The following is a 16,203-nucleotide window of genomic DNA, read 5'->3' on the forward strand; positions in this document are numbered from 1 at the left end:
AGGTGCACCGCGCCCCAACCCATAAGGCTTGCGTCGGTGGTCAAAACCTTCCATTGACCGGAAAGGATTTTCCCCTTGCAAGCGAGGTTGGCTTGAGCCACCAGTGCAGGGACCTCCTGGTGTTTGCTGATAACCGGAACTCCCTGTCGAGGGAGAACGGATTCCTGTCCCAGGACTTGAGGATGGCCAGTTGAAGGGGTCTGAGGTGAAACTGGGCAAATGGTACCGCCTCCATTGCTGCTGCCATCCTGCCAAGTACTCTCTCCTTGCGACACTAAGCAAAAACTGGAGAAGGCTGACGCCGTCCAGGGGTGTATACTGCAGAGGAGGAGCCAAAGTTAATCTTTTTCAGATTATGCATAGTGTCGCCTCCTAGTGGACAGCAGCATAACACCCACGGTTCTGTGTCCCCCAATAAGGCGACAGAGTAAACGGAATAGCTTTATGTAGAAACAGGAGGTCAAATTTCCCTGCATGACTTGTCACTACAAAAGTCTCTGTCAGGAGGAAAAGAGAGCAGCTGGGTCAGGCATTGAAGACCTGATTGATTTTTGCAGGAACAATAGACTTCCTGTTTCTACTTAGAGCAGAGAAAAAAGAAGAATTAGGCCTCTTTCACACATCCGGTTTTTGTCATTCGGCACGATGCGGCGAAATTTTTAATAACCGGATCCAGCACCGGATCCGGTTTTGTCCCATAAGCTTTCATGGTTGCCGCATCGTGACGGATGGTTATGCGTCGTGTCCGGTTGTTGCCGGACACGGCATAAATTAGCCGTCCGGCATCTGCAAAAAACGTTCTCTGCAACGTTTTTTGTCAGCGCCGGACCGGCTTTTTCCACAGCGCATGCCCGGACTCTGTGAATGTTAACCCCACAAGTGCCCGGCGAGAGAGAGAGAGATCTCTCTCTGTCACCCGGACACTTGTGAGAGATCTCTCTCGCCGGGCACTTGTGGGGTTAACACTCACAGTGTCTGGGTGAGAGAGAGAGATCTCTCTGTGGGGTTAATCCCACAAGTGCCCGGCAAGAGAGAGAGAGATTCTCTCGCCTGGACACTAAGTGTTAACCCCCCATGTCTCTCTCTCTCCACCCCCCTCTCCCCTCCCCTCTCCTATCCTCTCCTCTCCTCCCCTCCCTTTCAGCAGCGGTCTCTCATCGGCTGCCTCTGTCCACCTCGTCCTGCGGCTCCTTTAATAATGTCCGAGCCGTATCGTCTCGCCGCATACCACATCCGGTGTCACGGCTGCAGGCCGGATCCGGCGGCCCGGCTTTTCGCCGCACCCCACACACCGGATGTGTGAAAGTAGCCTTACCTGGGTAGAAAGGCAGAACGAGCAATTGTAAGTGCTATAACACTAAAATGCCACATCCTATATATCACTCAATGAAATATTCTAGTTGCAATTTTTATTCATTACATAGTGGAATGTGTTGAGAACAATAAACATAAGAATGATCAATGTAAATCAAAATTATTATCTCACAGAGGTCTGAATTTAGAATGATACTGAAAATGAAAGTGGAAAAACAAATTACAGCCTGATCAAACTTCAGAATAAATGCCTCAAGACAAGGAAATGATGCTCAGTAGTGTGTGTGGCCTCCACATGCTTATAATAACTCCCTACCATGCCTGGGCATGCTCTTGAGGGATCTCCTCCCAGATCTGGAGTAAAGCATCAGTCAACACCTGGACAGTCTGTGGTGTAACGTTGCGTTGGTGGATGGAACGAGTCATGATGTTCCAGATTGGATTCAGGTCTGGGGAACGGGCAGGCCAGTCCATAGCATCAATGCCTTCATCATGCAGGAACTGCTGACACACTTCAGCCATATCAGGCCTAACATTGTCAAGCATCAAAAGGAACCCAGGGCCTAGTGCACCAGCACATGGTCTCATAATGGGTCTCAGGATCTCATTACTGTGCCTAATGGCATTTAGTGTACCTTTGGCTAGGACATGGTGGGCTGTGTGGCCCTTCAAAGAAATGCCTGCCAACAGAGTTACTGATGCCCTGCTAAACCAGTCATGCTGGAAGATGTTGCAGGCCGCAGAACATTCTCTACAGCGTCTCCAGACTCTTACTTCCGTCACATGTGCTCAGTGTGAACATGCTCTCATCCGTGAAGAGCACAGGGCGCCAATGTCGAAACAGACACATGGATGTTATTGGCCTGCTGGAGGTAATTTTGCAGGCAGGACTCTGGCAGTGCTCTTCCTGTTGCTCCTTGCACAAAGGAGGAGGTAGCGGTCATGTTGCTGGGATGTTGCCCTCCTACGGCCCCCTCCACGTCTCCTGGTATACTGGCCTGTCTCCTGGTATCTGCACCATGCGCTGGACTCTGTGCTGACAAGAATCAGCTACCCTTCTTGCCACAGCTCGCATTCATGTGTCATCCTGGATGAGCTGCACTACCTGAGCAACTTCTCTTGGTTATAGACACCGCTCTATGCTACTGTACAGTACCTCTAGGAGTGAGTGCAATGACAAAATGCTAAAGTGACCCAAACAGCCAAAAATGATGAGAACAGATAAATGGTCTGGTCACCCCCTGCAGAGCCATTCCTTTATAGAGGTTGTCTTGCTAATTGCCTATCATTTCTATCTGTTGTATGTACCATTGGCAGAACAGCAGGATAAATTGATTCACAATCAGTGTTGCTTCATAACTGTTGATTTCACAGAAGTGTGATTTCACAGAAGTGTGATCGACTTGGAGTTACACTGTGATGTTTAAGTGTTATTCAGCACGTTTTTGATGAAAACTTTTTTCCACTTACTGCATAGTGTATAAAACTAATCATGCAAAAGTTTTTTTGCTCTAAAGTTGTATTCCAATAAATATATTTTATATTCTAAATGGCTTGATCATTGTATCATAACAATGATTAAAAGCCTGATGTTACCATTTTACTACAGTACCTTTATCACTTAAACATGAGCCACATATGAGGGATTCAGAGTCATGGAAATTGTGAAGTCGGAGTTGGAGTCGGAGGTTTGGCTTACCAACTCCACAGCTCTGGCTAAATGTATATTAGTTTCACGCCAAACCATGTACCTCTTATAATATGACATGTAGTTCTTTAAGGCTGGATCATTTTTGGCATTTAATCTGAGAGCACCATAATGTAGCCACCGCGAGCCCCTTCCAGGGGTTGTCACTAGGTTGTGTGTTGTAGTTTCAATGCAATCAGCAGGAAATTAACACTATAGGGACCACAGTTTCACAGCTTAACCTGCAGAGCTGTCACCATTGAGTAGCAGCTCGCTCACAATGCAGTGTGCACAAGAAGTTGCCAGGCAGGTGTGTGGGTTGGGTTATATACAGTTTAACTGTTAAGGCCCCGTCTCACATAGCGAGATCGTTAGAGAGATCGCTGAAACGTCACAGATTTTGTGATGCAACAGCGACCTCGCCAGCGATCTCGCTACGTGTGACACGTAGCGGCAACCAGGCCCCCGCTGCGATGTCGCTGATCTTGCTGGAGTGTCCTGGGCCATTTATTGATCGCTGGTGTCCTGCTGGCCAGTGCACATCGCTGTGTTTGACACCGACGAGCGACCTGGTTAGCGACTCAGAAATCATGAACACATGCGTGAGTCGTCAGAATCGCTGCTGTGTGACAAGGTACCAACGACCGCCAAGGTCGTTATACGGATCGGTGCTGCGTCGTTGGGCAAATCTGCCTGTTTGACAGCTTACTAGCAACATTTAGCGACGCCCCAGCGATCCTTACCAGGTCGTATCGTTGTCAGGATCGCTGGTGCGTCGCTAAGTGTAATGGTACCCTTAGCTCTGCTACATCTCCACCAGACAAAACAGATATTCCATGAAAACTACACCAAGAAGCCCAGTAAGTGATGAATCTCTGGAATCAGGCTTTCTAGCCTTTTGTTATGCTGTTCTCAGATTAAATAGCAAGAACTTGCTGACAGATTCCCTTTAATATCAGAATGAGGTGAACAGCTCCACACGCTCTGCCACAGATCAGCAGAATTCCTGTTTCATCACTGGTGATCACATCTTACCTTAATCGAGTTATCCCGCAGTCCGCTGATTATCTTCTCATCGTCATACTGAAGACAGTAAACACCTTTGCTGTTCTCAGAACGGCACTGGATTCTCTGAAGATTATGCCTTCCGCATCTCCAGTTTGCTTCTATTGTCTAAATTGGGAACAAAAACAAAACCAAGTACAAATAAAGGAATAAGCATCCAACAGAAATGAAAAATGCCACCTCTGCATCTTCGGATGAAGCCAAAAGCCACCAGAATGGGAGCTAAATGTGATGCATGGTTTGCAACCAGCATGGGGTATCCCCAGGGCTGATGTTACGGGTGGGCAGCAAACTGGGCAATTGCTTAGGGCCCCTACTCCCTTAGAGTAAGTGTACACGTTGCAGATTGTGCTAAATCCGCAGGTCAAAAGACCTGCATTTTACCTGCGGATTAGCCTGCGGTATGACACCTGGTAATGGAGCAGGCGTCAAACTACTGCGGATTTCGCACAAAGAATTGACCTGCTGCGGATTTAAAACCGCAGCTAATCCACGTGGAAAAATCCGCAGCATGTGCACAGCGTTTAATTTTCATTGAATATAAAGCTACTGTACAACGCAGCAAAATCTGCTGCAGATCCGCAGGGCCAAAAACACTGCGGATCCGCAGCAGAATCTGCAACGTGTGCACAGCCTTAGACTACGTTCCAAAGATCATATTTTGGAGAAATTTTAAAGTTGCATAATTTCTGCATCTATTTTTTTTGTTTAGGAAAAACAATAACACAGGAAATATATAAAGCCATTAGATTAGACATATTTTCCAAAACATCTGTAATGTGAACAAGAATCCACATGTGACCTTCTTTTCGTCCACTTTTCATATTAACATAGGACGGAGAGTGAAGAGAAAAGAGCAGAACTTCAGGCATGAAGAAAGACAAAGAAGAGTAGATGGGGAGAAATAAAAGTGAGAAGAGTTAAACAGAAAAAAAAAAAAAAGAAAAAAAAAAGGTGGTGGGTGGGATGAAAAAGGGAGAGGACCACCCCAATCCAGGCATCCATTTGAACAAATCTGCAAGCAAGAGAGCACCGTTCCCCAGAAAGCAGGATGCTGTGAAACAGAGCAGCAGTGTTCACACTAAGGGCTGATTATTATACATTCGTGTGAGCAAGCCCTTAAAGTCGAATGCTATCTGATGCTTTTGTTGGATAGCAGTTGGACCAATGTTATACTATGGGGCAGTGCACATTTGCGCTTTTTTTTTCTTCCCCTAAAGGCCTAATTAGGTAAACTGACACTCGGCTCAAACTTGGAGCAGAGTGTCATTAACATAACTGAGCAGAATATTTCGCATGAAAAAATATACGCTCGCTAACCCTGGCCTAAAAGCAAAACAACCAATTTACATCAGGAAGATCACGCATAATGCCGCACTACATAAAAGAAAAATATTGGGCACTATGACCATCTCTTTATGCCCAATTTTTTGTACAGCATTTTTATTTTCAAACTAAAAATCCAACACCAGTGCAAACATTACTTACCTCAATATCTTCAATAATTTTGGGGTAAAGTGATCTGTAAAATGAATTTGGTGGGCCATCAGTAGGTCTGTTTTTAAAAAGATATTGATCCCTAGAAGGGGAGGAGGAATAAAAAAAATCAATTACATTTTCGCAGTAAAGCACTGGGACAATGACTGGGCTGAATGAAGTATGAGGAACACATACCATTGCCTTCTTTCTGATAAACCCTTCCACAATGGATCAGTACGGACCATTCTCTCGATGAGCTTCTTCCACAGCATGCCTTCTGAAATCACCCTTTGCCATTCTTTGCATACAAGTTCTGCTGCGCACAGTGATCGAGCATCCAAGTAGGACAGTATATTTTCTGCAATATGCTCCAAGCCCTGTTCTGTAAGTGAGGACAACCATCAAGAAACGTTAAATCGGGTAAACGTTTTAAAGACCATTTATGATATAAAAGAAACGTGTCCAATCTATTAAACCTTTGTATAGAATGAACCACTGACATAGTGTTCTTATAACGTTCCAGGAGGCCACAAGCACCTTTTCTCTACCTCATATTCCAATCTTTAAGCTCATGTTTGCCATCTCCTCGCGGCTTAGTGCCACCAACAAATTGCATACAGAAAACATGCAGAACCAAAACAAACAAAGGGGGGGAAAAAAAGATTGAAAACAGTGTGATTACTTGAAACATAGCTTTATTACCTATAGAAACAACAGACATTTGTGAACATTAACACTATTTCTCTAGCGACTTGTGGAGCATTTCACAAGATTTACCTGGTAGTGCCGTAATGAAGTCTCGTTGCAACATGGGCTTCAAGTAAGAATTAATATGACCATGTTGGTAGTGACACATTCGGGAAATAAGATGTTCAACAAATTCAACCTGATCTGATTCAGACCACTGATCAAAAAATTTTATACACAAGTCCTTCTCTTTCTCATAATTTCCATCAGATGTGCGCTTTCTGGATACAATCACTGACGATGTTCCATTAGTTATCTGTAAAAGGAAGGGGTGGGGAATAATCCATCTGTAATAAGGCCATGTATACCATTAGACACGGGTATCACTGACTGATATTTTGATACATAATAAATTCCAAACTTGTGTGTCAAGTGAAAGCAGAATGAGAAAAGGATCCAGAAACCAGTAAGCTCGATATGCTCTATACCTGGCTGAACTAACCCAAGGTAAAGAGAATCTGTCACCAGGCTACAGCTACCTACTCGGAGAGCAGCATAATGTAGAGACAGAGACCTTGATTCAGGCAACGTGTCCATTACTGGGCTATTTGCTGGAGTTCTTATAAAAGTCACTGTTTTATCACCAGGAGATTACTATTAGAGGACTAACTAGTAAGCCTGTTGCCAGGTAGTCCAACACACCACCACCAACTGGCAGCTTTCTGCCCATGCATAGTGTACACAAAAGCTGCCGATCAGTGGTGTGGCAGGGTTATACAGGGCTAAGCACTCAGAGATCTGGTACAAACTGTGCAGCTGCACAGGGGTCCACCTGCACCCCCAAACAGATAGCAGCTTATGTCACAGACACACTACTGCACTACTTTAACTTTTTTTTATTTACTAATTTTTTCTTCAACCACTGGGGGTGGCAATTTGCATTTGCTGGTGCGTGTCTGAACAAGACCCATACACACCTCAAATTCACCATCCCCTGCATATAAGAGACTGCGGTCAGTCTCCGACCGCTTATCCTGCATTGTAGGTGCCTCCAGCTGTGACTTGGGCATGATCCCCGGACCCAGAGCAGAGTATCTAATACCCGTCATGTGCAATACGCCTCAGAGCAGTGTATCTAATCCCATCACGTGAGAGACCCCCCAGGAACCATGCATCTAATGCCCATCATGCGTGATACGGCCCAGAGCAGTGCATCTAATGCCCATCATGTGTGATACGGCCCAGTGCAGTGCATCTAATGCCCATCATGCGCGATACGGCCCAGAGCAGTGCATCTAATGCCCATCATGCGCGATACGGCCCAGAGCAGTGCATCTAATGCCCATCATGCGCGATACGGCCCAGAGCAGTGCATCTAATGCCCATCATGCACAATACGGCCCAGAGCAGTGCATCTAATGCCCATCATGCGTGATACGGCCCAGAGCAGTGCATCTAATGCCCATCATGCGTGATACGGCCCAGAGCAGTGCATCTAATGCCCATCATGCGTGATACGGCCCAGAGCAGTGCATCTAATACCCATCATGCGTGATACGGCCCAGAGCAGTGCATCTAATGCCCATCATGCGTGATACGGCCCAGAGCAGTGCATCTAATACCCATCATGCGTGATACGGCCCAGAGCAGTGCATCTAATACCCATCATGTGTGATACGGCCCAGAGCAGTGCATGTAATGCCCATCATGCGTGATACGGCCCAGAGCAGTGCATCTAATGCCCATCATGCATGATACGGCCCAGAGCAGTGCATCTAATGCCCATATTACATCATTGCTCCCACAGAAGTGGATGGCGCGGTATCACATATTACATACGGTGCATCTAATCCAATCCTGTGTGACATAGTCCGCTTAGCCCTATATCTAATCCCATCATGTGATACATTACACAGCCAGGGCTCAGGTCCAATTCCAGCTTCTGTTATACTTCACTTATCTAAATTGCAGCACATAATGCGCTCTGCATATCCTACCGCAGAGTATGATACAGCAAGCAGCACCAACCAACAGAATTAGCGCTGCCAGCCGTCTTTGGTGACATTGTTCACATCTCAATATCACTGTACAGTCACCCACAAAATGACTCCATAATGTGATACTAAACTTCACCCTCCCTTATCCTTTAGCAAACGCCCAGAAAGGGAGAGGAGCGAGGTCACTGATGTGAGCAGATCCAGCCCACATTTACTGTAGCACACAATGTAATTGTACACTAGGTTTTCGTGGCAAAATTCAGCAGCTATTCCAGAGTATAAAGTGGAAAATATCAAAAGTAAAATTTTTCATTTTTTTTAATGCAGTAAAAAAAAATTTTTCATTAAATACTTTATATTTTTTCAATTGTTGCAAAAAAAATTGTGATAGGACTTTCATGTTAAAGGGAAGGTACTAACACTTCAATGCAAGTCATTGAAAATTGACCCTTTCCTATATCAGGCATACATTTACGCTGATGTTCTAAAAGCCACGGGTGGAATCGCGATCCACCCACGGCTATTAACCCGTTAAATACCATTGTCAAACTCTGATAGCGGCATGTAACATGCGCTTCCGGCAATTCTTATACTTAGGCTAGTTTCACACTAGCGTTTATTCCACGCAGCGCACGGCGCCGCTAAGCCCCGCCCGCCCCATCCGGTCATCGCCGCCTACTATCGCACATGTACGCTTGCGATCTGCGCACCCTATCTTTAGCAAAGTACGCTGGCCGTGCACTAGTAGGATTTTGGCGTGTGCTGCGCACTTTTGAAGGTGCGCTGAACGCTGCATGTTGCATTTCGGCGTGCTCGGCGCACCTCCAAAAGTGCACAGCGCACGCCAAAATCCTACTAGCGCACGGCCAGCGCACCCTATGCTAAAGATAGGGTGCGCAGATTGCAAGCGTCCATGTGCGATAGTAGGCGGCGATGACCGGATGGGGCGGTCAGGGAGCTGGCATGGGGCGGGGCTTAGCGGCGCCGTGCAATAAACGCTAGTGTGAAACTAGCCTTACCTTTTGTTTTTTACCATGCTCATGATATACCGTATAAACTCGATTAAAAGCCGACCCGAGTATAAGCCGAGGGCCCCCCTAATTTTGCCACAAAAAAAAAAATGGGGAAAACTTATTGACTCACGTATAAGCCTAGGGTGGGAAATGCAGCAGCTACTGGTAAATTTCAAAAATAAAAATAGATACTAATAAAAGTAAAATGATGGCCCTATAAAATGCTCCAAATAATATATGCCCTATATAATGCTGCACAAAGGGTAATGGTGGCCCCATAAGATGCTCCATATTAACCTCTTAACTCCCGGAGCTTTTTTCGATTTTTCGTTTTTCACTCCCCTTCTCTCCAGAGCCATAACTTTTTTATTTTTCCTTCAATATGGCCATGTGAGGGCTTATTTTTTGCAGGACGAGTTATACTACTGAACGATCCCACACTTGTTTTTTACTTGGCTTTTATGCTAGGTTCACTAAATGCTAAAACTAACCTGCCATTATGATTCTTCAGGTCATTACGAGTTCATAGACACCAAACATGTCTATGTTCACTTTTATCTAAGTGGTGAAAAAAAAATTCCAAAGTTTGCTTAAAAAAAAAAAAAAAAGTGCGCAATTTTCTGAGACCCATAGCATCTCCATTTTTCGTGATCTGGGGTTGGGTGAGGGCTTTTTTTTTTTGTGCAAATATGTTCTTTTGATCTCCCATTATTGCATTTTAATGCAATGTCATGGCGACCAAAAAAACATAATTCTGGTGTTTTGAATTTTTTCTCGCTACGCTGTTTAGCGATCAGGTTAATCCTTTTCTTTTTTGTTGATAGATCAGGGGATTCTGAATGAGGCGATACCAAATGTGTATGTGTGATTTTTTTTTTTTTTATGGTTTTATTTTGATTGGAGCGAAAGGGGGGGTGATTTGAACTTTTCCGTTTTTTTTAATTTTTAAACTTTTTTTTTTTTTTTTTTTACTTTTGGTATGCTTCAATAGCCTCCATAGGAGGCTAGAAGGATGCAACACTTGATCAGCTCTGCTACATATGGGCAATGAGCAGATCGCCCATATGTATCAGATTTACTGCATTGCTATGAGCGCCGCCCGATGGGCGGCGCTCACAGCAATGTGCCTGCAACAACCATAGTGGTCTCTATGAGACCTCTGGTTGTCCAGCCAACGCGTCACCGACCCCCGATCACGTGACGGGGTCGGCGATGCGCTCACTTCCGGCCCGGCGGCCGGAAGCGTTAGTTAAATGCCCGCTGTCAGCTTTGACAGCTGGATTTAACTAGTTAATAGGCGCGAGTGAAATCGCGACTCTGCTCGTGCCTAATGCAGGCACATATCAGCTGTTTAAAACAGCTGACATGTCGCAGCTTTGAGGTGGGCTCACAGCCGGAGCCCGCCTCAAAGCAGGGGATCCTTACCGATGACGTACTATTAAGTCATCGGTAAGAAGGGGTTAATATATGCCCTATATAATGCTGCACAAAGGGTAATGGTGGCCCCATAAGATGCTCCATATTAACCTCTTAACTCCCGGAGCTTTTTTCGATTTTTCGTTTTTCACTCCCCTTCTCTCCAGAGCCATAACTTTTTTATTTTTCCTTCAATATGGCCATGTGAGGGCTTATTTTTTGCAGGACGAGTTATACTACTGAACGATCCCACACTTGTTTTTTACTTGGCTTTTATGCTAGGTTCACTAAATGCTAAAACTAACCTGCCATTATGATTCTTCAGGTCATTACGAGTTCATAGACACCAAACATGTCTATGTTCACTTTTATCTAAGTGGTGAAAAAAAAATTCCAAAGTTTGCTTAAAAAAAAAAAAAAAAGTGCGCAATTTTCTGAGACCCATAGCATCTCCATTTTTCGTGATCTGGGGTTGGGTGAGGGCTTTTTTTTTTTGTGCAAATATGTTCTTTTGATCTCCCATTATTGCATTTTAATGCAATGTCATGGCGACCAAAAAAACATAATTCTGGTGTTTTGAATTTTTTCTCGCTACGCTGTTTAGCGATCAGGTTAATCCTTTTCTTTTTTGTTGATAGATCAGGGGATTCTGAATGAGGCGATACCAAATGTGTATGTGTGATTTTTTTTTTTTTTATGGTTTTATTTTGATTGGAGCGAAAGGGGGGGTGATTTGAACTTTTCCGTTTTTTTTAATTTTTAAACTTTTTTTTTTTTTTTTTTTACTTTTGGTATGCTTCAATAGCCTCCATAGGAGGCTAGAAGGATGCAACACTTGATCAGCTCTGCTACATATGGGCAATGAGCAGATCGCCCATATGTATCAGATTTACTGCATTGCTATGAGCGCCGCCCGATGGGCGGCGCTCACAGCAATGTGCCTGCAACAACCATAGTGGTCTCTATGAGACCTCTGGTTGTCCAGCCAACGCGTCACCGACCCCCGATCACGTGACGGGGTCGGCGATGCGCTCACTTCCGGCCCGGCGGCCGGAAGCGTTAGTTAAATGCCCGCTGTCAGCTTTGACAGCTGGATTTAACTAGTTAATAGGCGCGAGTGAAATCGCGACTCTGCTCGTGCCTAATGCAGGCACATATCAGCTGTTTAAAACAGCTGACATGTCGCAGCTTTGAGGTGGGCTCACAGCCGGAGCCCGCCTCAAAGCAGGGGATCCTTACCGATGACGTACTATTAAGTCATCGGTAAGAAGGGGTTAATATATGCCCCATATAATGCTGCACAAAGGTTAATTGGTGGCCCCATAAGATACTCCATATTAAAATAAACCCCATATAGAAGCTTGGGCTGATAAATGGCAAATGAGCTTTAATGGGGATAAATGTAAGGTCATGCACTTGGGTAGAACGAACAAGATGTATAATTATCTGCTTAATTGTAAAACACTGGGCAAAACTGTCACTGAAAAAGACCTGGGTGTATGGGTGGACGACAAACTCACATTTAGTGGCCAGTGTCAGGCAGCTGCTGCAAAGGCAAATAAAATAATGGGATGCATTAAGAGAGGCATAGATGCTCATGAGGAGAACAATATTCAGAATTGAGAGTCCTCAGTGGTTGATACCTTTTAATGGCTAACTGAAAAGATGGTAACACATTGCAAGCTTTCGAGACTACTCGGGTATCTTCATCAGGCATTGACTAATACAACATCTGAAGAATCTGAGTAGTCTCGAAAGCTTGCAATGTGCTACCATCTTTTCAGTTAGCCATTAAAAGGTATCAACCACTGAGGACTCTCAATTCTGAATATTTTTCTATCTACTGGCTAACACGGTACAAAGATATACATCTTTCCTGTATCAACATGAGGAGAACATAATTTTACCTCTATATAAGTCACTTGTGACGACCACACTTAGAATACTGTGTACAGTTCTGGTCTCCAGTGTATAAGAAAGACATAGCTGAACTGGAGCGGGTGCAGAGAAGAACGAACGAGGTTATTAGGGAACTAGGGGGTCTGCAATACCAAGATAGGTTATTACACTTGGGGTTATTTAGTTTGGAAAATCGAAGGCTTAGGGGTGATCTTATTACAATGTATAAATATATGCGGGACGATACAAAGACCTTTCTAATAATCTTTTTACTCTTAGACCTGTGACGGGGACAAGGGGGCATATTCTACGTCTGGAGGAAAGAAGGTTTAAGCATACTCACAGACGCGGATTCTTTACTGTAAGAGCAGTGAGACTATGGAACTCTCTGCCATATGATGTTGTAATGAGTGATTCCCTACTAAAATTTAAGAAGGGACACGATGCCTTTCTTGAAAAGTATAATATTACAGGGTATATACACTAGTTTCCCTAATATTGCATTGATCCAGGGAGCTAGCCTGATTGCCGTAGGTGGAGTCGGGAAGGAATTTTTTTCCCCAAAGTGAAGCCTTCTGTTTGCCACATGGGTTTTTTATTTTGCTTTCCTCTGTATCAACACGTTAGGGCAAGTTAGGATAGGATATGGGTTGAACTAGATGGACTTAAAGTCTTTCTTCAACCTTAATAACTATGTTACAATGTTACACATAGTGCTGCACAAAGGTTAATGGTGGCCCCATAAGATGCTCAATATTAATATATGCCCCATATAATGCTGATGCTGCGATTAAAAAAAAGCGTTGCCGGCCCTCTGCAGTGACTGTTCAGGCAGAGGGCTCGCACTAAACACGTCATCGTGCCCTCTGACCTGAATGTCACAGCCAGAGGACCCAAGAGACACAACGCAGTGGTGGAACTGGACAGGTGAATATGGCATGGCTGGCTCACCCTCCCCCAGTCCTATTCACCCTCCTGGCGTCTGCATATCAGGCTCTGCTACATCTCAGTCCCGGCGTCTGCATCTCCCTTCCAGTCTTCTTCCTGTGCTGGTCACATGGTACCGCTCATGAAAGTCATGAATATGGACGTGTCTCCACTCGCATAGGGGTGGAGAGCATATTCATGACTTTAATGAGCGGTACCATGTGACCAACACAGGAAGAAGACAGGAAGGGAGATGCAGACGTCAGGACTGAGATGTAGCAGGGCCTGATATGCAGACACCAGGAGGGTGAGTATCATGTCTCCTGCTCCCCGCCGCCTTTCTGGCGTATGACTCTTGTTTAAGTCGAGAGGACTTTCAGCCCAAAAAAGGGGCTGAAAAACTCGTCTTATACACGAGTATATACGGTATATGGCATAGCACTAGCATATACTAGATTTTGCCTGATCACTCATGAACAGGAGGTTTTTGATTACTTATGCACTTGCTCTGTTTCCTCATAATCTATAAGAAATTATTGTGACTAATTTGCCACACTAGTTGATTCATTTTCTGTCTTATCCCTGAAGTTATAACGTATACATGTACTTTTATATAGATTTGTATCCATTATAAATCAATTTCCACTTTATTTGAATATATCCTCTTGCAGGGCAGCAGTTTTCTATTAAACCTACCTCCCTTTTGCATTTTTTGACTACAACCACTAGATGGAACCGTAATAAACTTAATCATGTCTACACACAGAATGTTGACGTAATGTTTTATACAAATTGTCAAAAAACTACGTATATCTATTAAATTTATTTATAAATGGATTGTTTACCACTTTTTGTCTTTGCTGGGGTTTTCCCCTTTTCCTGTCTTTTATTTTAATGCTTTAACAATTTGCATAATAAAGATTAAATTATTTTTATTAATACTTTTGTATCTGGTTAGTTCGATTCGTGGTGGTATTCTAATTCAAAGTAAGTTTGGGAGGAGCCTTACTTATACAAATATACAGATTATTTGATACAACCTTTATGCAAGAAAGCTAAAAACAAGATAACCACACACAAAAAACCAACAACTAACCGTGTCACTTATAATGGCCCTACACTCGGGCCCTGAAAATTTCTACCTACCAGCGGAGGTTGGCACCCAAAACCCAATCGAGATTGGCGCCCCAGCTCCACGGTGGCTGACCCTGATACTCCTAAACAACCCTGGACTGGTGCAGCAAGCAGTCACTCATTTGACCAGGAAAGGAGAGTACAGGTGTCGCCGGTGTAGGTGGATTCATAGGCAACAATAGAAAAAGTGCAAACAAGTGCTAGGAACACAAGACAAAGTGACATGTGCAAACATATGAGTACCTGACTGTACCGTCCCTGTGACTGAAACCTTCCTGTCAGCGGAGGTTGGCACCCTACTGGTCAGCGGAATGGCGCCCCCGCTCCACGACGGCTATCCCTTCAGTCCCTGATGTGGCTAATCTTATACCAGATAGGGGTAGCATAATGTTAAATTAACAGAAGGTGCATTTTAACCCAATGGTCCATTTGTGGCTCATATGGAAAAAATTAATAAATCATATTGATAACAGTGAAGGTACTCAAGGTTAGTAGTTGATTAAGAAAACCTCAACACGTTTCTCCTAATCCGATCATCAGGAGGTAGTCAGATGCTGTGTGAAGAATGACCCAAATTATATATATATATATATATATATATATATATATATATATATATATATATATATATATTCAACAATCCCGAGGTTAGCCACTGAAAAGTAACCCCTCCTCCATGTTCAGTAGGTACTATTGACGAGATGTAGCCAAATGGGGCTAAAATATAGGCTAAAGCTTATAAATGGCTGTATGCTCCAGCTCTATAATCAGGAATAAGGTGATATGAGATGGATCAGCCTGTCCGTGATAGGTAGATGTAATTGTCGATCAAGCTTACGGCCAGCGTGCGTTCCACATGGAGCGCAAAATTAACTCGCAGCTGTTGTCTGACACTGCTATGATGCAATGGCGCTAGAAACACTTCCTGCTCCACTGTCCAAGATGAACCGCGCATGTCAGCAACACTATATATATGGGGGATTTTGGTCATTCTTCACACAGCATCTGACTACCTCCTGATGATCCGATTAGGAGAAACGCATTGAGGTTTTCATCAACTACTAACCTTGAGTACCTTTACTGTTATCAATATGATTAAGTTTTTCCATATGAGCCACAAATGGACCATTGGGTTAAAATGCACCTTCTGTTAATTTAACATTATGCTACCCCTATCTGGTATAAGATTAGCCACATCAGGGACTGAAGGGATGGACATCGTGGAGCGGGGGCGCCATTCCACTGACCAGTAGAGTGCCAACCTCCGCTGACAGGAAGGTTTCAGTCACAGAGACGGTACAGTCAGGTACTCATATGTTTGCACATGTCACTTTGTCTTGTGTTCCTAGCACTTGTTTGCACTTTTTCTATTGTTGCCTATGAATCCACCTACACCAGCGACACCTGTACTCTCCTTTCCTGGTCAAATGAGTGACTGCTTGCTGCACCAGTCCAGGGTTGTTTAGGAGTATCAGGGTCAGCCACCGTGGAGCGGGGGCGCCAATATCGATTAGGTTTAGGGTGCCAACCTCCGCTGGTAGGTAGAAATTATCAGGGCCCGAGTGTAGGGCCATTATAGGTGACA

At 44.3% G+C, this 16,203-nt stretch overlaps 1 protein-coding gene across 3 annotated transcripts in view; it reads right to left on the reverse strand.

Annotated features, from left to right (window-relative positions):
- The window catches only part of FBXW11 (F-box and WD repeat domain containing 11), a 108,116-nt gene that overhangs the window by 38,554 nt on the left and 53,359 nt on the right, over positions 1-16,203 (reverse strand). For all 3 annotated transcript variants that reach the window (XM_073573750.1, XM_073573749.1, XM_073573751.1), the window contains 4 exons: positions 6,323-6,548; positions 5,741-5,927; positions 5,555-5,645; positions 4,037-4,174 (listed from right to left, as the gene is read on the reverse strand). In XM_073573750.1, the coding sequence (XP_073429851.1) occupies positions 4,037-4,174; positions 5,555-5,645; positions 5,741-5,927; positions 6,323-6,548 (642 nt within the window). The remainder of the gene's footprint in view (positions 1-4,036; positions 4,175-5,554; positions 5,646-5,740; positions 5,928-6,322; positions 6,549-16,203) is intronic.

This window comes from Dendrobates tinctorius, unplaced genomic scaffold, assembly GCF_039654945.1.
Source record: "Dendrobates tinctorius isolate UK_male_01 unplaced genomic scaffold, ASM3965494v1 ptg000036l, whole genome shotgun sequence".
Lineage (NCBI taxonomy): Eukaryota > Metazoa > Chordata > Amphibia > Anura > Dendrobatidae > Dendrobates > Dendrobates tinctorius.